Here is a 27,183-nt window from a genome sequence, read left to right as displayed (position 1 = left end):
TCAAATAGGCTTAACATTTTTCACTAGAATTCACGTTATAAAAAATATGTCATTTGATATTAAAATCTTAGTCCTTTTTATCTAAGTGCGTGTTTTCTTGGCAGCACCTGTGAGACTCTCCTGTAGGAAATTGGGAAGTGTGAGGGCCCTGCGTCCGTTCCTTCTCATCGAGAACTGGGCTGATCCCTGTGCCTGCACAGAATCAACAGAACAGGCTACTTCAGAGACTGCCTGTTGCTGGGTTAAAGGGCGCAGACGTTTCAGATTGCGATATACATGCCAGGTTGCCTTCCAGAAATACTGAGCGTCTGTTAATATGTTCAGTGACCAGGCACTGTGCTAGATAATGAGAAGGGAGAGTAAGACAGATATAGTCTTTGCCTCGTGGGGCTCAGAGCCTGACAGATTTGAAACTCCCCTTTGCTTCTCAGACATCCCTCTCCTTGTTTGATGATTTAGGGCACAGAGCATTGCTGCTGCCCTGGCAGCGCCAGTCCCACCTTCTTGGAAGAGAAAGGAGTTTGGATCCGGGAGGCAGTTGGTTCTACCTGGCGTCAGACATGCTTTTTAAACTCCCTTTTCCCCTTTATGATCTGGCAGCCGTGGTGCTGTCGCAGCATCTGATATAGCAGCGGCTCCAGGAGCCAGTTGTGTAACCCTAGGGAGGCCAACAGGCGTTAACATCACACTTTATCTCGTTATTGGCTCCCTAGGTGTGTGGGTGACTCCTGCTTTTCACACAGTTCTGCACCATTGGTGCTGAAAAACGCATTGCTTTATTATTTAAAAAATACTTTTCTTCTTATAAAAATACTTTGTTTTATTATATTCACTGTTCCAAGCACTTTAAGTTTTGACATTTATTTTTCATTTTTTTTAAAGCACATGGAAGTGTTTTCTATCAGATGATGATAATGAGAAGGCAGCCTCAACTTCTAGTAAAACTGAGATCTTTGAACAGAAGATCAAGAAACATACTAAGGTTGGTACCAGTCTTTACCTGTCTGGTGAACTTGAGGTCATTCAGCATTTGTAGACCATCTCTACTTTTGGCTTCTCCTCCTGCTTGGTCGTCTTTTGTTGGTTATTTTTTTCCTCACTAATTTGTCTGCCAAAGATCAGTAGGGAAATGGAATAGATCTAAAGTTCAGATTAGCTCATTCTTCTGTTTACTAGTTAGCTCAATTGATAGATCTGGTCAAAAAAAGTGTAGAAACTTTTGACTAAAAAGGGCTTAACATCCATGATCCTGTCTTCAGGGAACTTTTTTTAATGTCAAGTTTGTTGTATAATTTACATACAATAAAATTTACCCTTTTGGGCTTACAGTTGAGTCTTGACAAATGTAGACAGTCATGTACTACCACCACAATCAAGATAGAGAATGTTTCCATTGCTCTAAACGGTCATCCCATGGTCCTTAGAGTCAGCTCCTCAGGCCCAGACTCAGGCAACAAAGCAAAGAAAGTCTTCCTTTCCAACAGTTTTGCCTTTTCCAGAATGTATGTAAATGGAATCATGCAGTGTGTAGACTTTCTTTCACTTAGCATAATGCATTTGAGCTTCGTTCATGCTGTTGCATGTGTTACTAGTTTATTCTCTTTTGTTCTAAATAGTATTCCATTTGATGGGCCATAATGTGTTAATCCATTCATTAGTTGATAGACATCTGGGTTTTTTCTAAGTTTGGGCAATTATGAATAAAGCTGCTCTAAATATTTACATATGAGTTTTTTGTGGGTGGACATATGTCTTCATTTCTCATGGATATAACTACTTAGGCATGGAATTACTGGGTCATCTGTGGTATTTTTGTTAAATTTATAATAAATTGCTAAATTCTTTTCCAAAATGACTGTACCATTTTACACCCTCCCCAGTAATATATGAGAGTTCTAATTACTCCATAATCTGTTTTTTTTCCTCTTTTCTCCCAAAGCCCTCCGGTACATAGCTGTGTATTTTTTAGTTGTGGGTCCTTCTAGTTGTGGCATGTGGGACGCTGCCTCAGCATGGCTTGGTGAGTGGTGCCATGTCTGTGCCCAGGATTCAAACTGGTGAAATCCTGGGCCGCTAAGGCAGAGTGCACAAACTTAACGACTCAGCCATGGGGCCGGCCCCTAATTACTCCATATTCTTGACAGCACTTGGTATTATCAATTTTTTTTCTATTTTGATCACTTTAATAAGTGAACAGTGGTATCTCATGGTGGTTTTAATTTGCATTTTCTTCAGAGAGCTTTTGCACTATTAGAATCCCAGATCTACCCATTTCTAACTCAGTAACCTCTTGAACTAGTCATTTCACCATCTCTCTCAGGATCACAATGTCTACATTTTTTAAATGGGCATAATAATAATATTAACCCCATAAAGTTGTAATGGGTTTTAATGAAAAGAAAGCATATAGAACACTTAGCTGGTATTTATAGTGCATGACACACAGTAAAACATAATAAATGTTAGCTGTAATTATTTACTATTATTATTATTATATGTATAAATAAATGCAAATATAATGCCAGGTAGATGGTGCTATGTGTTGTAAAATTTGTTCAAATTAAGATGTACTATGTAGCCAGTAAGATTGGGGGGAATTTGAAATAGCCTTTGAAGGATTGGAGAGATGTGCCCATGTGAAGATATGAAGATGTGGAGGATAGGAACCTTCCACAGAGGGCACACAGTGGACGAGAGGGGTGGGAAGGAAGAGCATGGCATGGGAGCAGAGACTGATACCTTGAACTGTCCCACCAGGACCTCCTCATTGCTTGTAGATTATCAAGATGTAAGGTAATAAGTGAAAGCTTGGCATACCCCTCTCAATGGTTGCTTTTCTCATTCTAGGTCATGCTCTTAGTGTAAATATCCCTTGTTCTTATATCTAATACTGAAGTGTATTTTATAATTATAGTATTAACAGTTCAATCTTTCAATAATCATTAATAATATGTTTATAGGTATTATTCATTCTCTTGGCTTTTTTTTACCTCCTGGATGTTCATAGAGCCTATAGAGTCTCTTTTTTGGCCAATCTTTCCTTGGAAAATTGTTATTTTTCAAGATTAAAAAAAAAAGCACAGTAGCAGTCTTTGTAAAAGAAAAGCCCAAAATCCTGTTTGGCTTCATTCTTCCTGCTTCTTTGGCCTCACACCACTCATCTCATTGATAAGCCTCCAAGAGTCCCAAAGCACTCCCAAGCATGTCTTTCAAGTGCAGCTCTTAATAGTGTTTCTTTGGCCCCAAATACTGGTTTGCAGGTACTTTTTACAATCTAGAGGCCAAATTTGACTGGGCAGTGCAAAGGTCAGCTAGGCAGGTCTATTATTCCAAAGTGGTGAACGTTCTTCTCTATGCAGGGTGCTTAAAGACGGACCCTGAGTCCTTGCCCTCCAGACCTCAGGAACTGAGGCACTTGTGGATTACAGCACACAGGAGGCCCTCGAAAATGTTTGCTAAATCATTTCAAAGTAGAGATCTTCCTGCTAGTGTAAAAGGGTACTTCACAGGAGCTCTGCTCTGCCTCCTGCTGCCCCTGTGCTCTCTCCCTACCCCCAACCCCGCGTTGTCCTGGTGTCTGCTCTTCTGTCCTCTTAGAACCCACAGAGAGACTTGAGCACTGCTTTGAAATTGCTGCTCCACTTTGCATGATCCGGAAACGTACATTCCTGATAGTGTCAAGTGTGGGTTGGGGCACTGTGCTGGCGTGGCCCCAGTCTCAGGCTGGCTCTCTTAGAAACCAGGCCATAGGCACAAGGAAGCTGGAGGCCCTGGGCCTTGCTGCAGGGCCATGGCCACAGTGTGAGGGCTGTGCTGGGGTTCAAGGTGAAAGGCTGGGCACCAGCGTAGTTTGCTTTTGGACATCACTACTCTGAGCCTGTACATCCTAGAGGTGGAGACTTGGCAGGCCTGCTCTGTCTCAGACTCCTCTTGCCTGACCTGCCACCTTCAGTGAATGGGAGAAGAAGGCGAATAATGGTACCCACAGCCCTCTTCCCCTCCTTCAAAAGTACATCCCGCCTGTATCCCCAGCCTCCGTTGCTTAAAAAGTTCACCTTTGTTTAGCCAAATTTCTCTGCTTAAAGGAGAAGAGACAGAGGCTCTTTCCATTGTTCGTAGAGACATACGATGGGGCCAGGGCCAAGGGCAGGAAGCCCAGTTAGAGTTGCGTTAGTGCCCATTTTTACCCAGTATCCTTGCTAGTCATCTTCAAACTGCCCTCTCACCAGCCACCAGTCTTACATGTGCGTATCCTTTGGATGTTGGGAGACCTGTGAAAATGCAAGGGAATCAATGTAGACTCATCTCCTTTACCAAAGAAACGGCACGGAATCCTGCTCCTGGATCTCGTTTTGTGGAGTCGTTTTGTCATGACCCTCCCAACATAAGACAAAAGAGGGAGAAAATAGGTCCTTCCGTTTCACCCAGACTCGCCTTTCTAATTTTGGAGCTGTTTTCCAAAGAGGTGTGACTTCATGTGATTTGGCCAAAGGCTTCTCAGCCCTGATGAGGGAAAGGCCTGATTTAGACTCAGACTCGCAGTGCTTGAGTTCTGAACACCAAGAACACTGGTCTGTAGGAGTAGGCTGTACACGTGTGTATAAATTTGCTATAAATTTGTTTATTTTCCTTTGCCTTTTTGATGCAGTCCATCTTTTTTTTCTTTTACTTCCATTGTATTGTTGCTAACTATAAATGAGGTAATGGTGTTACTTGCCTGGAGCTCATTATTACGTTAGTCGCTTCTGCCACGAGGGTTTGCTGGTCTATCTGTGAGGTCAGAAAGAAGTGTATTGTTACTTCTTCAGCTCAGCCACCCTTTAGTAGCTCAGAGCTTTCTGGGAAAATCAGAGGATTTCCTAAAGAAAACTCTAATAAAGAGCAGGCAGCATTGTCTCGTGTTGGCGGGAGGTGCCAGAAGGAAAGGAGTGCCGGCACTGTGGGAGGCCAAAGGCCTCTGATGCAGGCTGGAAGAGATGCCTGCAGACAGAGAGCAGGCGGGTCTCTGAGAGAAGGAACCAGTGAAAGGGAAGGAAGGAAAGAAGGAAGATCTCAGCCCCTCCCCTAGCAAAATCAGTGGCTGTTCTTCAGCATGAGACATGAGTTTGGGCATGCAGCTGAAACGCTGCCCACATGGGCCACAGACCAGAGGACAGGATGTAGAACAGCCCTTGGGAATCACAGTGTGAACACTGAGAAGGCAAGTGGTGGCATCAGGGCAGCTTAAATGGTCCCCTGCCGCCAGTCTTTGAAATCTAGGTCAGATATGTACAAGATCAGAATTTTAGCAAGGGTTGGAAAAAGATGGTTTCTGACTCTGTGTACCAAATGCTATAGATGACTGTGAAGTGTGGTAAGAGAACCTGTCTTGCTTTTTGGATGTTTCTAGAAATGCAGGGGTTAAGGAGTGGTCAAGGATACTTATTTAAATTCCATGAAACTAATTACCCATGGGATCCGTTGCTCCTGCGCCATCATAAGGGTCGCATTCATTCTGTTCTCTTCCAACAGGATAGAAACCAGTTACCTCTGTGATTAACTTTTCCTTCTAAAATGCTCATCCTAAAAATTAAAATACAGGATTAATTTACAAAAGTTAAGTTCTCTTTTAAAACTTTTGGTGGTTTTTTTTTAGTCCAAAGACATATTCCTCTTTGATAGAGAACATTGTTTGCAAGGTTTTTGAAATTTCCCATATGGTCATTCTTCCTGCTTAGTGACAGAGTTCCTGTATTTCTAAAAATAACATTTAGAAAATGTGTATTTAGAATGACTCAAGACATTTCTTGAGTATCTTCTAAGGTTGACTCTGGTGCTCAGTATATTCCCAGTAATTATTTGGTGTGTGGCGTGTGTCAAGATTTTAAAGCACTCGCTTGTCATCTTTCCAGATTATTATTTTGAAATCTCAATATTGAAATTTTGTTTCTATTTTATTATTCCTTAGTATTTTCTTCTTTTTGATGCTATTGAAATGGAATTAATTTCCTTTTCAAATTGTTCATTGTTAGTGTATAGAAATGTGACTGATTTTTGTATGTTGATTTTATGTACTGAAGCGTTGCTTAATTTATTAGTTCTAACAGGCTTTTTGTGGCATCTTTAGAGTTTTCTTCATATAAGACCATATATCTATGAACAGAGATAATTTTACTTCTTCCTTTCCAATTTGGATGCTTTTATTCATATTTCTTGCCTGATTGCTCTGGCTAGGACTTCCAGTAAGGTGTTGAATAAAAGTGGTGAAAGCAGGTATGCTTTTCTTGTCTTTCAGCATTAAATATGATGTTAGCTATGGGGTTTTCATCTGTGACCTTTATTATATTGAGGTAGTTTCCTTCTATTCCTAGTTTGTTGAGTGTGTGTATTATGAAAAGGTGTTGGATTTTGTCAGTTGCATTTTCGGCATCAATTGAGAAGATCAGGTGGGTTTTTTCCTTCGTTCTGTTAATGTAATGTACTAGATTGATGGATTTCCTTATGTTGAACCATCCTTCCATTCCAGGAATAAATACCACTTGGTCGTGGTGTATAAACCTTTTAATATGCTGCTGAATTCTGTTTGCTAGTATTTTGTTGAAGACTTTTGTATCAATATTCATCAGGAATGTTGGTCTGTAGATTCCTTTTCTTGTAGTGCCTTTTTTGTTGTTTGTGTAGGTGTGTGTGAGGAAGGTTGGCCCTGAGCTAACATCTGTTGCCATTCTTCTTCTTTTTGCTTGAGGAAGATTGTCCCTGAGCTAACATCTGTGCCAACTTTTCTCCATTTTTGTATGTGGGATGCCACCACAGCATGGCTTGATGAGCAGTCTGCAGGTCCACACCCAGGATCTGAATCCTCAAACCCCAGGCCACCAAAGCAGAGTGTACAAACTTAACCACTACACCACTGAGCTGGCCCATTCTTGTAGTATCTTTGTCTGGCTTTGGTATCAGGGTAATGCTGGCCTCTTCAAATGACTTAGGAAGTGTTTCTTCCTCTTTGGCTTTTTGGAAAAGTTTAAGAAGGATTGGTATTAGCTCTTTTTGAAATGTTTCATAAAATTCCCCAAGAAAGCCATCAGGTCCAGGGCTTTTCTTTGTTGGGATATTTTTGATCACTGATTCAATCTCCTTACTAGTTATAGAGCTATTCAGATTTTCTATTTCTTCGTGATTTAGTCTTACTGGGTTTTGCATTTGTAGGAATTTGTCCATTTGATCTAGACTATCCAATATTTTGGCTTACAGTTGTTCATACTACTCTCTTATAATCCTTTTATTTCTATAAAATCAGAAGTAATGTCCTCATTTTCAGTTCTAATTTTAGTAATTTGAGTCTTCTCTCTTTTTTTTAGACCACCTAGTTAAATGTTTGTCCATTTGGTGATCTTTTCAAAGAACCAACTTTTGGTTTAATTGATTTTTTCTGTTGTTTTTCTAGCCTCTATTTTATTTATCTCTGCTCTAGTCTTTATTCTTTCCTTCCTTCTGCTAGCTTTGGGTTTAGTTTGTTTTTCTTTTTCTAGTTTCTTAAGTTGTAAAGTTAGGTTATTGATTTGAGATCTTTCTTATTTTTTAATGTAAATGTTTATAGCTATACATTTCCCCCTTAACACTGCTTTCACTCTGTCCCATCATTTTGGTATGTTGAATTTTCTTTTTCATTAATCTCTCAGTATTTTCTAATTTACCTTGTGATTTCTTCTTTGATCCATTGGTTGTTTAAGAGTGTGTTGTTTAATCTCCACTTATTTGTGAATTTTTCAGTTTTCCTTCTGCTTTCCTTTGATTTCTCGTTTTATTCAATTGTGATCAGAAAAGATATTTTATATGATTTCAGTCTTTTAAATTTATTAAGACTTGTTTTCTGGCCTCATATATGATCTATCCTAGAGAATGTTCCATGTGCCCTTGAGAAAAATGTGTAGTCTGTTATCGTTGGGCAGAGTGTTCTGTATGTGTCTGTTAATTAGAGTTGGTCTACAGTGTTGTTCATGTCCTCTATTTCCTTATTGATCTTCTGTCTGGTTGTTCTATCCCTTATTGAAAGTGGGGTATTGAAGTCTCCTACTATCCTTGTAGATCTGTCTATTTCTCTCTTCAATTTTGTCAATGTTTGATTCATCTATTTAGGAGCTCTAATGTTTGGTGCATATATATTTATAATTGTTAGATCTTCTTGGTGAATTGACTCTTTTATCAATATATAATATCCTTCTTTGTCTCTTGAAACAGTTTTTTGGCTTAAAGTCTATTGTGTCTGATAGTATTATAGCCACTTCTGTTCTCTTTTGTTTACTATTTGCGTGGAATGTCTTTGTCCATCCTTTCTTTTTCACCCTGTGAGTGTCCTTAGATCTGAAGTGAGTCTCTAGTAGGTAGAATATAGTTGGATTCTGTTATCCATTCTGCTCATCCATGTCTTTTGATTGAGGAGTTTAATCCACTTACATTTGAAGTAATCACTGGTAGGGAAGGACTTACTATTGCCATTTTGTTATTTGTTTTCTGTATGTCTTATAAACTTTTGTCCCTCGTTTCCTCCCTTACTGCCTTCCTTTGTGTTTGATTTTTTTTGTAGTGACACACTTGGATTCCATTTTCATTTCCTTTTGTGTATATTCTATAGATTTTTTTTCCTTGTGGTTACCATGGGGATGACATATAACATCCTAAAGTTATAACAATCTATGTTAAACTGATACTAACTTGCTTCAATATTGAAATGTTTTTGGGCCCTTACTATGTACCATGAATTGCCTTAAGCACTCCTCATTTACCTCATTTTAGTCCTTCTAGTAACCTTATGAAAGGCAGGTATTACTATCTGCATTCTACAAAGGAGGGAACCAAAACACAAGGAAAATAATTAATAATTAACCCAAAGTCCCATAGCTCTGAAGTAGCAAAGTCAGAATTCAGTCCAGGTCTGCCACACCCTCCCATGTTCCACCCAGCACCACGAACAGGCTGAATTCCTGTTTCCTCTACATTCATCATGTCAAGTAGGGTGGCCACATGGCTTTGTTAAAACTTGTAGCTGACAAGTCCTTTTCTATCCAAAACATGTAATTGATGACTTTTCTTTTTTGTTTGACATTTAACATGGGTGTATTTGCTAAAATGGAAGCACAGGAATGGCGACATAGAGTTGAGACTCGAAAGTATCCACATAAAAATATAAATTATCTGAAGTTTAATGTGGCCAACTTATAGTGGAAATTGTCCTTAAAATTGTTAAACAATATTTTCCAATAATGAAGCAAAACTTGGAACTGTTCTTTAAAGTAAAAATATACATTTAAAAATCATTGTAGGTTGGATTGTAGGGGATTGTTTAATGAATACTATTTTTTCTTCTTTAATAGTCTACTGCCAGAAACATTAATTGGAAGTATGTGCTCCATTCATTTATTGATATTTTATCGCCAAATTCTTGGAGATGTGCTCCTGAAAGACAGGACAAGCATGCAAAGTGCTGGTAAGGGGTCTTTGCAACTTCCTCATGTTCAATGACACACCATGCTTTGAGTAAATGTAACCTATGCCAACCTATATCTTCTGTTTCTGAAGGTGATGTTTGAACTAAAATATTTAGAATAGCACCGACATCAATAAATTACTTCGGATACAAAATGTTATACTTAGTGTGTATTATGTCTGAGCACAGTATATAGTCAATTCTTTACAATATACGTAATTTCACATTTCAGATTCTTGAAATTTGAGATCCTCAAACTCAAATATAATCATATTTTCCATTGCTATCTCTGAATAATCTGTTTATACCGTGTGTTTGCTATGTGCATCATCTTTTGGGGAAGAGACTGAAATCACCAAAATAACTGTTTCTTAATGCACACATTGTAAGTATCAGTGGATTAGTTAAGATTGGTGAATCCAGGTGAGAGATATTCAGGAGTTCTATGTACTCTTTTTATTGTTGCAACTTTTTTGTAAGCTTGCAAGTAAAATATTAAAAAATAATGTTAACAAATCAATGAGTTGTCACACATGATTGAATTTGCAAAGAGGAATGAATGTGTTGTAAGAATTGCCTCAAAAATAAATAGTTTAACTTCATTGGCTATTCTTTGAATTCAATAAATCAGTAAGCAGATAGGCCTACTGTATGCCAGGCATTGTGCTGGGCCCAGCAATGAATGAGATGGGCATGGTCATCCCTACCCTAGTGTAGTTACAGGCCTCAAACACAAAATTACATAAGTAATCCTTTTCACCTTTTAAACTAAGTGTTCTGAAGGAACATACACAATGAAAGCATACAGTAGGAGGGCCTGAATTAACGTGTAAGATGATGGGAGCCTTCCCTGGGCAAGTAGTATTTAAGATAAGATGTGAGAGAGGAGTTAGAGTTATAGGGGAGGTGGGCAGGGATGATCCTTTCAGGATGGAGAGATCAGCATATCTGAAGACCCAAGGCAAGAAAACGTGAGTGTGTTGGAAAGACTGAAATTGAAAGGAGGCCAATGTGGCTGGAGTGGAGTGAGTGAGAGGGAGAGCCCTGTGATGGCTCGGTGCTCAGGGACGAGTAGAGTTCATGCTTAGACAGGAGTCCTCTCCCAGGGATTTACCACCTGGGTAGGTCCCTGGAAATGGATCTCAAAGTCAGAGAAGCACAGACATTTCTCAAGGAACGATGACAACTCTAAAGGAAGGACAGTTAAGCCTGTTAATCATCACTTGCCTGTAAATTTATTTCAATGACTCCAGAAAAGCTTCATGAATGACATGACTTCTTAAAGAGGGTAAGGCTTATTAGTTTTCTTATGGGTTAGGAGAAGTTCTTAGAATTATTGACTTCACTTGAACCTGATCATCAGAATAAACCTAGTAAAATCTAGAAACAGGGTTTTTCTCTACCAAGGACTCAAGCTTGTGGAATATATTCCCCCTGCCATTTCAAAAGTGCCCTTCCCAGTGGGCTTCTGTGCACAGTCTCATGTGTCATGATTAGCTGTGAAATATCAGTATTCTTCTACACAGTTTTTGGCATGTGGCCAGAATCCCAAAATGTGATTCCCTCCAGTTTCCTCCTCCACCATCCAGTGACGCCCAGACACCAGTCTGGGGTCCTTCCCTGAGCGCTGGGGGACTGGAGTCAGGCCTGAGCAGCCCACCCTGCGCCTCCTTTCCTCTGGCTTCCTGGTTCCTGCTCAGCCTTCCAGGAGCAGGGGGGCCTCCTAACTGGAAGATTTCTTTCACCACACCACAGTCATGAGGAGGAAAGAGAGGTTGAAAAAAAACATAGAAAGAAGAACAAAGTTTTCTAGTCTTATTCTGTCAGAGCCACTTCACTCCCACCCTAGAAGTCTTGTCTACTTGGGCCAAGACTCACTTCAGAGCTCCCTGGGGTGTGGATGTCGTAGGGGCAGGTGAGGTGGAGGGGATAGCTTTGAGCTCTCCCAGAGGTTAAGGTTGTAGAATGTGTTATCAACAAATCATGCGGCACAGTAATTTGATGTTTTTATGTTAAATGCAGTAAAATAGACTGGATAAGTTTGTATAAAACCCCTTTTGTTCTTTGTATTTCAGATTTAATCAGTAGTCCTGTGCTGGCCACCTTCCCCAAGCTCTTGGAGCAGCCTGATGTGATGGACGCTCTCAGGGTGGGTAGGCTGCATCATGATGGAAACCTGACGGGCTCTGAAAGCAGTTACACTCACCAAGTTACTGCGTTATGACACCTGCTCTATGTTGTTCTTTCCCTATTTGGATGATGTCTCCCAATCCTTGTCCTTTGTCTGGCTAACTTGGTCTCATCCTTCCTTTCTTAGTATGAATGTTCCTTCCCCAGGGCCGCCTTCCTGACCCAGTAAGTAGAGTATGAGCTGTGTACGCTATTGTGATCTCTTACCTGTGGTTTGTTCCTTGACTCAAGATGACCCCTGATTGTGTCCTGAGAGCAAAATTCCAAAATGGCTTGTTAAATAAATCAACTGAATTTTCAGGGGAGAGTTAGGGCATGTATATCATTTTTAATTTAATTTGATTTATGCTGTCTATGAAATAGCAGGTGGATATTAGGTTGACCCATATGAAATCTTTAATTTTTAGCCATTTTTTGACCTTCAAGAATGGCAGTTTCAGAAAGTTCAACTTTATATATCAAGGGCAACAAACATTAGAAGACCCGTATGCCTGTGAGGCAAATACTCAGATAAGATGACAAGTGCCCCAAGGGGGGCATAATCCAGGTCCTTGGAGATTTGAAGAAGGTGGCAGTGAGGCTCAGGAGTCTGATTCATTGAAGAGGTCCTCGGCGAGCTGGATCTGATGACAGGCTGAGGGCCCAGTCGGGTTTTGACGTGCTGAGAGGGGAGGGGAAGACATTACAGGTGGGAGGATGAGCGTGAGCAGACATTCTGAGGCAGGAAGGATTAGAGAGCGCTCTTGAGAGGAGCGGATGATCCAGCTGTCAGGTCAGGTGTCCTCTGTCGGTGGGCAAGGTCCATCTGAGCCTCAGCTGAGGGTGAGCAGTGTGGGAGGTGGGGGGCAACCCGTGAGCTTTTTTGCTTCAGGAAAACTGGCAGCACAGAGAGGTTGAAAAGCACCCGTGCAGGAGGGAGGTGAGCTGTGTTGGGAGGTGACCCCTGTTGATAAGGAGGGAGGTCATGTGGGCCTGACAGAGATGTGGAAGGAGGAAGCAATCGTCTGCAGAGGTTTTTATTAGACTTTTAAACAGATTGCATGTGCTGGTTTGGCTAGGGTGGGGGTGTCATCAGTAACAATGAAATCTTCAGTAGAAAGACTTAAGAAAATATTCATGGCATCTGATTACCCATAATTTCAGACAAATTCAGTTGGCACTACTGCTAGATAATACAGAATTTCTCATTCTTCCTTATAAAATCATTAGTATCACCATATTTATTCATTACACAGAACATACGTCTGCTGCTTCATTCAATAAATATTTCACGAGAGCCCACGATGGCTAAGGCCCTGTGCCAGGCTCTGGAACATTTCTCTAGAAGTGGAACATTCATGGAATCTGGACTTTGGTGTTAGGAGGAACCTGTAGTCTGAATTCTGCATTTCCTGATGAGCAGCTGGCTCAGAGAAGTGCAGTGACCTGGCTGGCTGTGGCACTCAGCAGTGGCCAGGCCAGGGCTGTCACTGCAGGTCAGCTCTGGGTGCGTCTAGATATGCCACAGGCTCTTCTAGAAAAGGCTTGTGGGTAAAGTTGTTCACAGATATTATGAAGTGAAAAAAAAAAATTTGAGGTATAATAAGTATATTTAACTATTTATATGTATATATCTGACTGTGGAAAGGTCTGGAAGAATATACCCGAGGAAGTTAGCAACGATTACCTCTGGATCATGGGTTATTTTGTTGATCTGTATTTTGTTAGTTTTTCCACCATGGATTATTTGTATAAGAAATGATAGAAATAAAAAGAGTGGTTTGCTCCTGCACCCTTGAGCCTTCTCCTCATGGCGTCCTGTGTCACTAAGGATAAGCCAGGCTGTGTGGTGGTAGCTGCACAGGTGTATTTCTCATTCACGGTACCTTCCAGATGGATCAATGGGAGACCCTGCTCCATAGTCACCGAGGGTGCAGGCTGGTGGAGGCTTCACTTTCTCACGGCATCATCTGGAAGGCAGGGCTTCCTCTGTTGCCAGTTGCCCTCCAGGAAAAGAGAGAATGGAGCATCGTCCTTGGACTCTCCACTGCCCTTGCCCCGAGGCAGCACTGGCGCTTCTGCTCAGATTTCATTGGCCGGAACCAGTCACGTGGCCCCACTTAACTTCAGGGGAGCTGGGAGGTCTGGTCTTCTGTTTGCTCCGGAAGGAAGGGAGAAGGGGATCTTGGTGCGTAGTGGTGACTCCCCCATGTTTGCTGTTCCCCACTGAGTTACCATAAGTGCAACACCCTACAGCTGGCTGGGGCTCAGTGCAAGTGAGGTGGGACCTTGATGCTTAACTGACAAACAGTAGGCAGATTTCACCAGACATAAGTCTAAAGTTGCCTCATGATATTCCCGTTAAGCCAGGTACCTTGTAAAGTTCACATTGTGAAGTGTGTGAGCCTCCTAGTGTGAAGTTAGCTAGGTTCAGTTTGTTGCTGGGGTTTTAATAATAATGATGGCACCTGGCCTGTTTAGTAAGACACTCTGGCTCTCTAAGGGTCCTCTTCAAACTCGCCAGGACCCACAGGCACAGCAGTCAATAGGGTGGAGAACCACAGTCCCGTAAGATAGTTCCTTCACAGTAGTAACTGACCATTCCAAGATGCGGTACGTGAGTGCACAGCCTGTGGTCTCTTGGTGGAAACTTCTCTTTTATTTCATGGAGCATCTCTTTCTTGGTGCCAGATGTCATGTTCACCCCAGGGCCTTCCTACTGAAAAGGGCCGATGCTTTCGTGTAACCCATGAAATCAGGCCCCAACAGGAGGAAACCTGCAGACAGACATGAAACCGAGGCCCTGGAAGTAGCAGCCGGGAGACTGTGCACACTGCCCCACGCTCACAGTCTGCCCATAACTGGCACTGAGTGCCTTTAGTTCACACTTCCGTGGAATTAATGGAACTCTGGGTTTCTTATTTCTTCAAAGAAGCTCTGTGAAGCCTTGTGGATAGATTGAGAGTATTTACTTGCAAAGCTGCCCTTCAATTTATTAACCTGACTGTTGTCATCATCATGGCAGACAGAATTGTAGAGAAGTATGGTATTTGGCAGTTTTCTTTTTCATTAGTGTCTCACCTTAAAAGCTCACTAGTATTTTATTGTTCAGGTGCTGTGTTTTCATGGATGTGTTAGTGTTTCACTGATTCTGTTCTTGAATTAATTTTGACTTGTAAGAATCGTGGGCTCCTGAGGCATCTTTCACGGCCCAGTCAGTCTGGTTCCGGGTTGTTGGAACAGATGCCACAGACCCACTTCTTACGTGTGTAGGTTCTGTACCATGTTTTTAGCCCTGTTCATGAGTTTCATTACAGTGACCTTGCAGAAGTGTGACGAAGACTTGTGAATACTCGGCTTACTATCATATTTCTGTTTTCTTTTTAGAGTTCGTGGGCTGAGAAAGAAAGCACATTGAAGAGATCAGAGAAGGTAATCTGATTTTCCAGCTGCACTTAATGTTTGCTGTGCTCACTGTTTGCTTGCACCTTCTAATAATGCCTCTGCTTCAGCTAAAGTAGCCAGAGTCACATCCCTCTGAATCAGGTCAACTGTGTCACTGTGGTTGCAAAGACGCTTTCCAAGAAGGGTACGGGTGATCAATTTCTAATGTGAAAAGAAACACGTCATCAAGACAGTCATTTCGGACCACTGAGTTTTATTGAATTGAGGGAAAGTTTCTAAACCAAAGTCTCCCAGTTGGCTATGAAATTTCTCTTGTTTTTAAAAGCTCCTCTAGCTCTCAAGTCCATATCCGGTAAGGAGAAGGGAGAAAATTGTAAGCTGTGTCACACACTGAAAAGGTTCACGGCTGGTGCTTACATCGCCACAGAGGTGCGGTCGTTACCAACCAGAACTTGCCTTAGTCAGTGAGTGGGGGCTTCACGCTCCAACCCAGGACTCAACAGACTTGTTCAGTAAATAAGATAGTAAATATTCTTGGCTCTGTAGGCCCTGCGGCCTCTGTCACAGCTGCTCAACTCTGCCATTGTGATACACAGCAGCTACTGACTGTACATAAATGTCTGAGCAGGCCTGTGTTTCTATAAAACTTGAGTTATAAAAAGAGGCAGTGTGCCACATTTGACCACGGTCCATGGTTTCTGGACTTCTAAAGGGTTAATTATCTACCAGGAACGTGGGAGAACAAACCAACCAAAAACCCTAAACAGTGAAAAAAAATTCACATTGTGTCTTTCTTTGAGTTTCCATATGACCAGTACCATCTACACTTTGCTAAAATTGGCAGATTTGATGCAATTCTAGCACAGCAGTGGCCAAGGTGCTGGGCCTCAGGCCTGTAGAAATTGCCCCCTACACACATGCTGTGCTGGGAGAGGTGACATCTGTGTGCAGACCCTGCTGCACACAGACATCTCCACCTTCGGCTGCTGTGCCCTCTCAGGTTCCCACCCGGCCTGTCGGTGTCGGGGCTCACTGACTGTGCTGATACGGCAGCCCTCGTCTTATCTGGGGAGGGTCTGACCACACTGCTCCTTGGGTCTCCTTTCTCTGGGTCTCATGCGGAACGCTTGCTCCCCTTCTCTTATGACAACTCGACAATGTCTCTGATGCGCTGTAGTTAAATTAAGTGGATACAGCTGACTTCACATTGTGCTTTAGTCATATTTACCTGGAGCTACATCCTTGTCCCCAGAATTAGGTTTCAGCCCCTACTTTCCTTGATGGGATGTGTGGGACAGCCTCGTGGAGCTTAGGAGCCGCCCTGGGACTTAGGAGCCGCTCCCGGACTCTTGGGGAGAAGTGCTTGTCTCTGCTCCGCGGTGACTCTTGCTGCTTCCGCTGCACAGAGCGCTGTTTCCTGACTGAGCAGCTGGTTCAGAGCCATCACCTGCCAGGCACTGCTGGCCCCTCAGTCCCTCCCATTAGATGGCTTCTAGTTAACAGAGTTCATAAATTTAACACTGAAAAAATGATGATGCAGATCCATTCATAGTTACTTGTGGTGCTGGTGTCCCCAGAGAGACAAAGAGCTCCTGAAGGCTGCGTTCGTCCTGGTCTACCACGACTGCGCGCTCCCTCTCCTCCAGTCCACACTCCTGCCCCCGTTCAGGTGGGCGGAAGGAGAGGCTGAGGCTGCCCGCTGGAAGGTGATCGCTGACTTCCTCATGGAAACCCGAGAGAACGGGGGCGCCCTCCACGCTCTGCTGTCCCCAGATGGGCTCCATGAACCCTTTGACGTTTCAGAGCAGACCTATGACTTCTTGGGAGAAATAAGAGAGAATGCAGCCTGACAGCGTGGCCCTGATGCACCCTCCACGGTGACCTGAATAAAGCGACAGAACCAAAGTAATGGTCGCATCATGACTTAGGCTTTACTCTTTCTTGTACAGCCCACATTCTGTAAGAAATATTGATCTGGTAATTTGAGTATGTTTTAATACAATAAAATAAATTCTTATATAGAATACTATTATACCACAATTTAAAGAGATTTTTTTTTCAAAAACTGTATAACTTACATTTAAATTGATTATATCTATAGATTTGCATAAAAGCAAGATTTTATCAAAAGCTAAATTTATAATTATTCAAGAAAGTAAAAATACAATCCATGCAATAGGAGAAGATATTTGCAAATTATATATCTAAGAGTCTATTATCCAGAATATATAAAAGTATGATTATTGCTAATAAAATTTATGTTGTGAAATGATGGGAAAATCAGAGTAATCTATTTGAGAAAGTTGTGTTATTAATCACTTAATTCAGTCTAATATTTTAATGTGATTTGTGCTAATTAGATATAAAAGGAGAATCTAGTTTTGCCTTTTCAACTCTATATAATAAATGCTCTTTAAAAAACAAAACAAAACTTTCAGGCTTTGAGGAACGAGTTACCCCACCCCTGTGTCAAAGAACAAAGGTTTTAGTGCATTTCAAATGCGCTTGTGACAGCTGATAAATTGCCCCAAGCCTCACTGTTCATAATAATAGTACAGCGGGCATTTATTGAGTGCCTACTGTATCTGTCCTCAATTAACTCGGTTAATCCTCACAACTATTGTAAGAGGTAGATACTGGGTTTTTCTAAATCACAGCTGAGGAAACAGGCTGGGCTGGTTAGATAGTTTCCCTAATGTCAGAGCTAGCAAGCGGCACAGCTAATATGCCAAGTAGAGAAGCCGTGTGTCATTTCCTACAGCCTAAGATGTTCCCCTCGTCGGTGCAAATCTTTAAGAATTACATGTGAAGATGAAACGTGAGAAGGCTGTTTGAAGAAAACATGATCAAATTTGAAGGAATTTAGCCTAAATGATCAGAGTACCAACTGAGGGACTTTTTTTCACAGCAGCTGCCTTAATAGAGGCGTTCAGTTTAGAGCTTCAGCATGTTAGGAAACTTCTGGGCTGCATCTCAGAAGCTCACCCTACACCCTTCCCCTACACTGAACTTGGGCTTTCATCTCAGAAACTGACATGAGGAGAGAGGGTCCCCACCAAACGTGACAGGAGAGCTTGGCCTTGGAAAAGACCTTCCACTCCGTCTCCAGGAGCTGATTCCAGAGACTCGGTCCCTCTGCATCCCCTCCACCCTCAGGGACAGGGAAGCTGAGCCTCCGGACGCTGCCCACTTGCCCGTCACGATGCGGCCCTGACCGTCCCCTCCCCAGTGAGGCTCCCCTTCTCTGGGGCCCTGGCCCCCTGGCTCCTGCTGACCAGAGGGAGAGGGTTTCTGCCTTCGAGTGGAGACAGCGAGTGCACAGGGCCTTTCCCTGCTTTGTCGCTGAGTCGTCTCCTCTCAGGCCCCTGGGGTCTTGTTGGAAGGAAATGAAACCATGTCCCTCCCCACTGTGGAGGGCATTTTTCTGTAGAATCTTTAATTCCTGAGTTCCACCTTTCCGTTTTTTAATCATCTGGCTTATTCTTAGCACGAAGCCAGAGGTGGGGCATTCCGAGTGAGAGAAAGTGTTGCCGTGGATCCATCTCATGAACGTACAGCACAAGGGGAGAGAGCCTTCTTCAGGGCGTCTCCTCACGGACTGTCTCCCGTGTTCACATGAAATGTGTCGTGACTGACGAGCGTGGGCAGCTTTATGGTTGCTGATGCATGAGAAAAATATGGGGACACGAGAGAGACAGTTTCAGTAATGCTGGGGCCAAAGAGTGAGGCACAGAGGCAGTTGGTGGAACCGGAGGGGACAGTCCCACAGGGGCAGGGCGTCTGCCATTGAGAGACTCATGTTTTCTCTTTAGTCAGTGGAAGCTTTTTTTTAAACAATGAAACCTCTCTGGCATTTTAAATGCCACATTTTACCTTCCAAAACAGGAAGAGGTTGTCAAGGAGCCAAAAACATCCTGGAATTGAGTCCTGGGGGGTCTGTCTCAAGGAGCGTGGCTTGGCAACACGCTGAATTAATCATAAGAGCCGTGGTTGGGGAGCAGCAACTGGGCGGCCAGCAGGCCTTTGCTGAGTGACGACATACGTTTGCAGTGCCTACCTGCGAGGCCAGCGGACTCCTCATATCGGGACCAGTGGGAGGGTGGGAGGGTGGAGATTCTAAACTGTGAGCTTCTCGGCCCCCTCCCCTCAGCCTCACAGCCTCGTAATTGGTTGAGTGTCCTCATCCATCAAGTCTGCTGGTGATGAGAAATGCTGCATTTCCCTTGCCTGGGGCCTTGGGCTGGATGGTTAGGGGAGGGGGCGTGTACAGGTACAAGCTCTGTCTTCAGTGGTTTTATGGTCTAATGTGTGAGGCCAGAACAACTCACTGGGAACCAGTTGAAATATATAATACCACATACAAACGGAGCAGGTTTGACTTGCCAGCCCAGTAGCATGTGGGAAACCCATCAGTTTAACAAGGGAGGGAGCTAGAAGCATCATCTCCCAGCTGAGGGCTTTGCAGCATTATAGGCTCTCCTTGGCCGTGGACTGGCTCAGCTTCCTCGTGTATGAAGCCTTCCAAATTGGGAGGTTTTCTCGGGGCGTGGAGGTGCTCAGAGCTGGCTGTCACCTTGCTGCTTTGTATTGTTTCCTCAGAACAGAGAATCAGTGACAGAACCCTACTTAAGGCCCTGTGCATCTGAGCTTTATGATTGTCCATGTACTCATCCATTTATTCAACATACATTGGTTGAGCACCTATGACACCAGGCACAGCATGAGGCTTTGAGGACATAGTGGGGGCAGCGTGATCCCTGTCCTAATGATGCATGAGGTGGACAGTCATTACACAGAAGAACCACAAGGGAAGGGCACAGATTGTTAAAAGAGCCTATCATTGTGTCTTTGTTGTTGCTGTAATATTTAATCAACAACACTGTGGCCTGGGACGAAAGTGCCGTAGCAGGCACGAGAAGCAGTCAGTATAAGTATTCCTTCCTGTCCCCACTCTCCCTCTCCAAACTCCACCGTCCGGTGCGGAAGACTCAGATTCAGGTCCATTTTCCAACGAATCCACTATCTGAAACTCTGGAATGCGTGGATTTGATAACCCAGTATCCCTCAAAATCCAGATTTGCTGTCTGAACTCCTGATACTTGAACGCGGTCACCAAATAGACGTGGCCAGGGAGGGCAGGGCGGAGCGGCGAGTGGGTGGCGAGTGAAGGGCTGTGGCGTCTCAGGTAGGACAATGGAGGCCTGGGGCTCCACGGCCCCCGGCTGACTGACACTGAATGAGGGCGTGCAGGTCTGTGCGCAGCCATTTAAAGTGGAAATCGTTAATGGAACACAGGACTTGACTTTGGTAGTGTGACTTTAGTAGTGTCTCATGTTTCTCCTGTCCTGGGAGGCAGGCTGGACCTTAACCTGCTCATGTGTGTCTGACTTTGTCAGCAGGGATTAACTTTGCAGAACTTTGTCCTTTCGAAGAGGCCCCTCTGCGGGGTAACAAAAAAATTCTGCAAGCTTTCTGAGCTGTTCTCCAGGTAGGTATCTCTGCATCACCCAACATTATCCCACTGAGTTTCCTCTTTCCTGGCAGCTGTCCTTTGACTCTGAAGTGTTCTGTGCCTGCCCAGACCCCGTAGATACTGGGAGCCAGGCTCTGTTCTGCCTGACGGCCACAAACACAGCATAAACCACAAGTCCTCCCGAGCCTGGGCCTGTCTGTGGGAGCATTTCAACTCCCCTACTTGAGAGTTGAAGTGACCTGGATTTGTAGAGAGAGTGGTTTCAATCCAGTTGTGTCAGAATCAGCAGGCGAGAGCAGTGGGACGTGTATGTCCCTGCAGCATAAAGGGGGAGCCCCAGTCACATGCACACGCGCGCGCACACACAGACACACACACACACTGTTATCCCACCTCCAGGAGTGGGTTCTGAGTGGCTCGAGCTGATCAGAGTATCCCATTCCCCTGGTTGCAGTGATTGGATTGGGAACGGGCCAAGAGAGACCAAATTCCAGAAGATTTACTCACCAGCGCACCCTCCTTCCCCGCCCAGGGTAGTGGGAGCGGCGAGATCCGGAGCTGCTGCTGCTGTGGCGATTTCTCACCAGGAAGGGAGAGCCTAGGGAAGTGAGTGCATGGGGGGTGGAGGGGTGTGGTGACACTGAATGAGGTTGAGAATGAAGACAAGTGCAGTGACAGCGACGGGCAGACCCAAACAGAGGAGACCTAGCTCTTTGGTAGCGTTGCTTGAGTCTCACCTGAAGCCAACAATCCCTCTGAACGTCTCGCTTACCTGAGGTAACAAATTCCCTTCCTCGTTACAGCCAGCTGGAATGGGTTCTTCCAATGCGTGCAATGGAAAGAATCCTAATGGATACACCTGTCTTCTTTCCCCGAGCATTTCTGGCTTTCTCTTGGCCTGCCCCTTAATTGTCAGGCAACCAGTAAATCTTTTCTGAAAAATGTATAAAGCAATTTATTGGTAGGGAGAGAATTTTGAGGAAGAGGAGCCCAAAAAGGAGATGAGTAGTTGTCTCCAAAGTCTTTATGACTGAGGGGGTAGATTCAATCATTCGAAACATTTATTAAGTGCCTACTGTATACCAGGCAGTATTCAATATGAACAAAGTTACTGTTCTCCTGAAGCCAACATCTTAGGGAGGGCAGGGCAGGGAGACAAACAGTATGCAAATGAACCAATAAACAAAAAAAATATTAGGTAGTGATAGGTGCTATGCAGATAATCAAAACAGGCTGGTGCAGTTTTGATTCTGGGCAAATACAGATGGATATCCCACTCTCCCCTCCTCTCCTCTGAATGCAGCTAACAGCCCTGGAGAGAATGCATGGGACAGCTATCTGAGGACTCAGAACAAATGGGAGCAGGAAGATTTGGGAAGGCAACCGGAGTTCAAAATACTACCAAACTGGTGATGAGTTTCCCGTTTTCTTGCCCCTAGTGTCTCCAGGCCTCGGCTCAGAGACAACGTGAAACCCAGAACTGTGCACAGCGTACAGACAAAAAACATCTCCCAAAGAAGCCCTCTATTTCTGGTGTGAAGAATGGGAAAGAGAGCCCCTCCAGGTCAGAGAGAGGGTAGAAAAGCCCTGTTTATTTTTGTTTTTTCCATTCATTCCTGCCCCAGCCCCCAGGCAATCTAGTGACAATAGTGGTGGCAATGGCAGTGACAGCCAGACAGGTGACTACAATTCTAAGGGAGGAGAATCCTTCTCTTTGACCAAAAGAACTGTGGTCCCAAGAGCCTGGGGGAAGTTCCTGTTGCTTCTTTTTTTTTCCCCCCTATATACAGTTTGCTGCTTTTTGGCACAGCAGAGCAGGGAAACTAAAACTCTGGCTTTTCAGCCAGAGGACCAAGGTGAGGGTGGAGGGGGCAGGGTCTCCTGGAAACTGGAAAGTGTTGAGGAGATCATGGGGAGGTGGGACTAGAGGAAGTGATCCCATGAAGTAGCGTATGAACGTCTGACCCCACCCCAAAGCTGACCCTAACAGCAAACCACAGGATTTTAGAACTGGGCCCCCCAGGTCCAAGACTAGCACACACACTGAACAGATGGGGATAGCGCTGCACAGCCTCCAAAACTGAACTGACGTTGTTTAGTGTTCCAGCCCAAAGAAGCAGACAGCAGCTCGCAGGTGGAACCTAACCAGGCTGATAGCCTGATAAAACAGACAAAGAGCAACATTTTCCATAGGATTTAAACAAGACCCATCATCCCATAACAGTATTCAAAGTGTCCAGGTACATTCCAATATTGCTTGATATTTGAAGACTCAAGAAAATCTCAACTTCGCTCAAGGGAGAAGACAATCAAGAGACAACAACTGAGATGACACAGCTATTGGAATCGAGACATTAGAGCAGCTATTGCACGTATGCTCCAAGAAGGAAGGGCAAATCTCCTTGAAATGAATAGAAAGATCGACAGTCTCATCAGAGAAACAGATGATATAAAAGGAACCAAATTGAAGTTTTAGAAATGAAAAATACAGCGACAAAAATGAAAACACTTATTGGATAAACTCAGTAACAGAATGTAGATGACACAGTCCGTGAACTTAAAAATAATTCAACAGATCAATATAAATCAATATAAATTGACCTGTAGATCAATATAAATTGTCCAGTTGAACAACAAAAAGGAAATAGATTGAAAAAACTAAATCCTTAGCAACCTGTGGGACAGTACCAAAAGGTCTAACATTCTTGTCATCAGAGACTCAGTAGGAAGGGAGAAAGTCTAATGCGGAAAAACAATTTTGAAGACATAATGTCTGAAAACTTCTTAAATGTGGTGAAAGGCATAAAGTTACAGATTCAAGAGGCTCAATGACACCAAACAGTAAGCTTAGGAAAATCCATGTCCAGCCACATCATAATCAAACTACTGAAACTAAAGACAAAGACAAAGACCTTGAAAAACAGAGAAAAACAGTGCATTAAAAATAGGGAACAACAATTTGAATGACTGTGAATTTCTCATCAGAAGCCAGAGGCCAGAAGGCAGTAGACCATTTTTAAAGTACTGAGAGAAAAAAACCCAAGCCGTCAACTCAGAATTCTATATTCTGCAAAAATATCCTTTAGGAATGAAGGTGAAATAAGGACTTTTTCAGGTGAAGAAAAAGTAAGAGAATTCATTGTCAACAGACTTGCAGAAATGCTAAAGGAAGTTCTTAAGACAGAAGGGAGATGATACCAGAGGGAAGCTTGGGGCATTAGGAATGAAGAAAAGCAAGAGGGTAAAGATACCTATACGGTCGTAAGGTAAGGTTTCAAAATGTTCAGAGTAGACTGAAAATTTAACTATGTATATTGTAACTCCTAGAGCAACTTCTAAACAAAGACATGGTAAGAAACTCAATAGATGAAGTAAAATGAACACTAAAAATGCTCAAAAAATCCAAAAGAATACAGAAGGAGGAAATAAAGCAATGAAATACAGAGCAAACAAACAAGAAACAAAAAATAAAATGGTAGACCTAAATGCAAACATGTCAGTAATTACATTCAATATAATATCTAAACATACCAGCTAGAGGCCGCAAATTTCAGAATGGATTAAAAAAAAAGACCCAACTGTATCATAAGCACACACACAAAACCCAATATAAATATAGTGACATAAGTCAGTCAAAAGTAAGAGAGGAAAAATACGTACCAGGCAAACACTAAGTGTGTTATAATATACAAGTAAACATCAACTATAAGCCACAGTATTTGCACACATTGTTGGTGAGAATATAAACGGTTCAACCACTTTGGAAAATAGCTTGACATTATCTGCTGAAATCACATACCACACGACCCACAATTCCACTCCTAAGATGTTCTCAATAGAACTGCACACATAGATGCCCCAAGAGACATGTTGTAGAATATTCATAGCAGTGTTATTAATTATAACCCCAAAATGAAAGAACCCAAATGTCCATAAACAATAGAAAGGATAAACAGAGTGTAACATATTCACACATGAAACACTAGGCAACGGCAAGTGAACTAAAGCAACTCACAATGATGTGGATGAGTTTCACAGGTATAATGTTGAAGAAAGGAGCCACAAAAAGACACAAAGAAACTCATTCAAAAACAGCCAAAACCAACCTATGGACTTTGGTATCACGAGAGCAGGTGTTTTGGGAGGAACGGCAAGAAATGATCCGGAGGAGTCTGGCAACATTCTCTTTCTTGCTCTGGGTTCTGGTTCCACGGTCTGTACGTTTTATGCATTTTCTGCAAGTGTATTATACATCAATAAAAGCAATTTTGAAACCATTTTTAAAAGTCAGGATGGAAACATTAACGGAGGGAGTGCTGGTCTTGCTGTGGAAAGGGAAGAGAGCCAGAGAGAAGTGATTTCAGGATTAGACTCAGATAAGTGCTGATTGAGCATCTGCCATACGCCAGAACTGTCCTAAATGTTTTCATAGATGTTATCTCATTTAACCCGCCCCAACTGACAAACGAGAAAATGGAGACAATGGTAATAGTAATCAACTGGGCCAAGCACTGTTGGAGCGATTTCAGGATTAACTCTAATTTTCAGTCCCATGAGGTCGAAACCAGCAGGCCCTTCTGGGAGCACTCCTGCAGGCCCTTCCTCTGGGCCCGGCAGTCCCCACGGCCTCACACCAGACTTCTGACCTTGTCTCCAAGTGCGTCTATACCCACAGCCCCAGAGGTGCATTGACTGGACTTTTTTTTTTTAATTAGGAAATATTTTATTATGCAAAGTTTATGTTTGTTGTCTATGATGAGAAAGCGTGGCAAAAACAACTTTTTGTTAATGCATTTTTCTCTGAGATTTTTTTGTGAAAAGTAAAGACTTCTTTCCTAATACATTCTCAGATAATATAACTTTCTATATAGAATGTTTAACAGCTGTGTTGGTAACAAGTCTCCTGGGACATAAGGGGTACAAAACTGAGAACAAATCAAACAACCTCAGAGGAAAGACCGCTGCTAGAGGGTCATCTCCAAGAGGGCAGCATTTTCCACGGCAGGGCAGACGCTCTGGGTCCCCCAGGGAGCGTGGTTGGACATCTGAGCCATTCACTGCGATGCTCAACAAGACCCAAGGCATCTGGATATCGTCTCCTGAAACGAAGTGCAGCAGAACCGCCACCGGGATTTCTTTGAACAGCTCTCACCATCTCTGGGGCTTCTGTGACACCTCCTCCAGGAACAGGGATACAAAACTTGGGATTATTTATTTCAGGAATCCGTGGGCTTTTTTCCATTTCTTTGCGGGGAGGCTGTTCTTCTCACAGCTCTAAACTCCTGTCCCTTCTGGGACCTCCCTGCCTGCAGTGCATTATGAATCCTGTAGTTTTCTTACAGATGGCCTAAGGAGAGCGTGCTATGCTCTATTGCATATAATAAAACATTACTCGGTTAAATGTAAAATGTTTAAAATATGCCACATTTCTCATAACCTTGTTTTGTCCCATCTTCATTTCTTAATATGCTAATTGCCTCAGGAGGTGGAAGGGCTGAGGCCCCGTCAGCCTCCAAGGGGCTCCAGCTTCTAGCATTACCTCCACTTCACAGATGAGAAGTGAGCCCAAGAAAGGCTGCTTTCCTTCTTGCTTTCCAGGCTGTTCCCACTACGCCATGTAGTTGGTGGTCAAGTAAAGGTATCCTACAGGCCATAAGAGTGGCACAGGGCTTACGACATTCAGGAGAGGTGGGATTCCTGCAGCAATGCCTGCTTTGCCTGGCTTCATCCTGCAAACGAGGTGGGGCCGGATGGCAGGTGGGCCTGGGGCCTCACATCTTCCCTAGATCTCCCAGGCCTGGGAGAAGGGCATCACGAGGCTGGCCTGATGTTTGTTGGGGTCCCATCGCCTCTCCTGGCAATGCATTTGCTTTGGGCTTCATTTGTCCAAACTCCCCTCTCCCCTGGCTCTCCCCAGACCAGGCGAAGGCTGGCTGCTCCACCCACCTGTGCCCAGAAGGGCAGGCCCTGGAATGCACGGCTCTGGCTAACGAACACAACCTGGCCCCTTGTGGTGGACATCTAATTGCCCTGCCAGCAAGGCAGTCCTCCTCCTTTCCCCTCCACACCAGGGAGCAGCAACCCGACTGGCCTGCACGAGGTGAGATAGAGGCCATGGAGGGCAGGGAGAAGGGACCCCAACCCCCAGCATCCTGAGCAGATTCTGTGGCACCAGGCCTTTCTGCAGGGTAGTCAACTATAAGGCAGAGAGGAAAAGGGCTCCAGTCTCCAGGATCTGTCTGTAGAGTGAAAGGAGTTGCTTGGTGGCTAGGTCACAGCCCCCAGGACTCCACCGGCAGGCAGGTGGGAGGCAGAAAGGAACCACCTGGCCCCAAGTCCCCCTCCTGGCGACACCGGCCTGGGGGGAGGCGGGGTCCAGGGGCCGGGAAGGGAGGCGGTCAGGCTTGGGGCAGCACCCAGCCAGCCCTGCCCTTCTCAGGGGCCCCCTCCATCTGCCCTGGGAGGAAAATAGGAGGGGGGTCGGAGAAGAGGCTGCAGAGAAGGAAGCACCAAGTGAGGGCTGCTCCTCTCCCTCAGGTTTGAGGCTTCGGGTGGCCCCGGGGTGGAGAAGGAGGGAGCCAGGCAGCAGGAGCCGTGGGATGCAAGCCCAGCATTGCCAGTGACCAGCTCAGTGACCCTGACTTGACCTCTGCAGATTCTTGGTCTCCTCCCT

General features: G+C 43.9%; 1 protein-coding gene across 4 annotated transcripts in view; it reads left to right on the top strand.

Annotated features, from left to right (window-relative positions):
• Positions 1–17,348, top strand: part of NPHP1 (nephrocystin 1) — a 60,849-nt gene extending 43,501 nt beyond the window's left edge. For all 4 annotated transcript variants that reach the window (XM_046663396.1, XM_046663394.1, XM_046663395.1 and 1 more), the window contains 5 exons: positions 883–982; positions 9,351–9,463; positions 11,539–11,612; positions 15,020–15,064; positions 16,615–17,348. In XM_046663396.1, the coding sequence (XP_046519352.1) occupies positions 883–982; positions 9,351–9,463; positions 11,539–11,612; positions 15,020–15,064; positions 16,615–16,887 (605 nt within the window). In that variant the 3' untranslated portion in view covers positions 16,888–17,348. The remainder of the gene's footprint in view (positions 1–882; positions 983–9,350; positions 9,464–11,538; positions 11,613–15,019; positions 15,065–16,614) is intronic.
• Positions 17,349–27,183: the final 9,835 nt, after the last annotated feature.

The sequence above is a fragment of the Equus quagga genome, chromosome 5 (genome assembly GCF_021613505.1).
Source record: "Equus quagga isolate Etosha38 chromosome 5, UCLA_HA_Equagga_1.0, whole genome shotgun sequence".
Taxonomy (NCBI): domain Eukaryota; kingdom Metazoa; phylum Chordata; class Mammalia; order Perissodactyla; family Equidae; genus Equus; species Equus quagga.
This window is presented reverse-complemented; position numbering and strand designations above follow the sequence as displayed.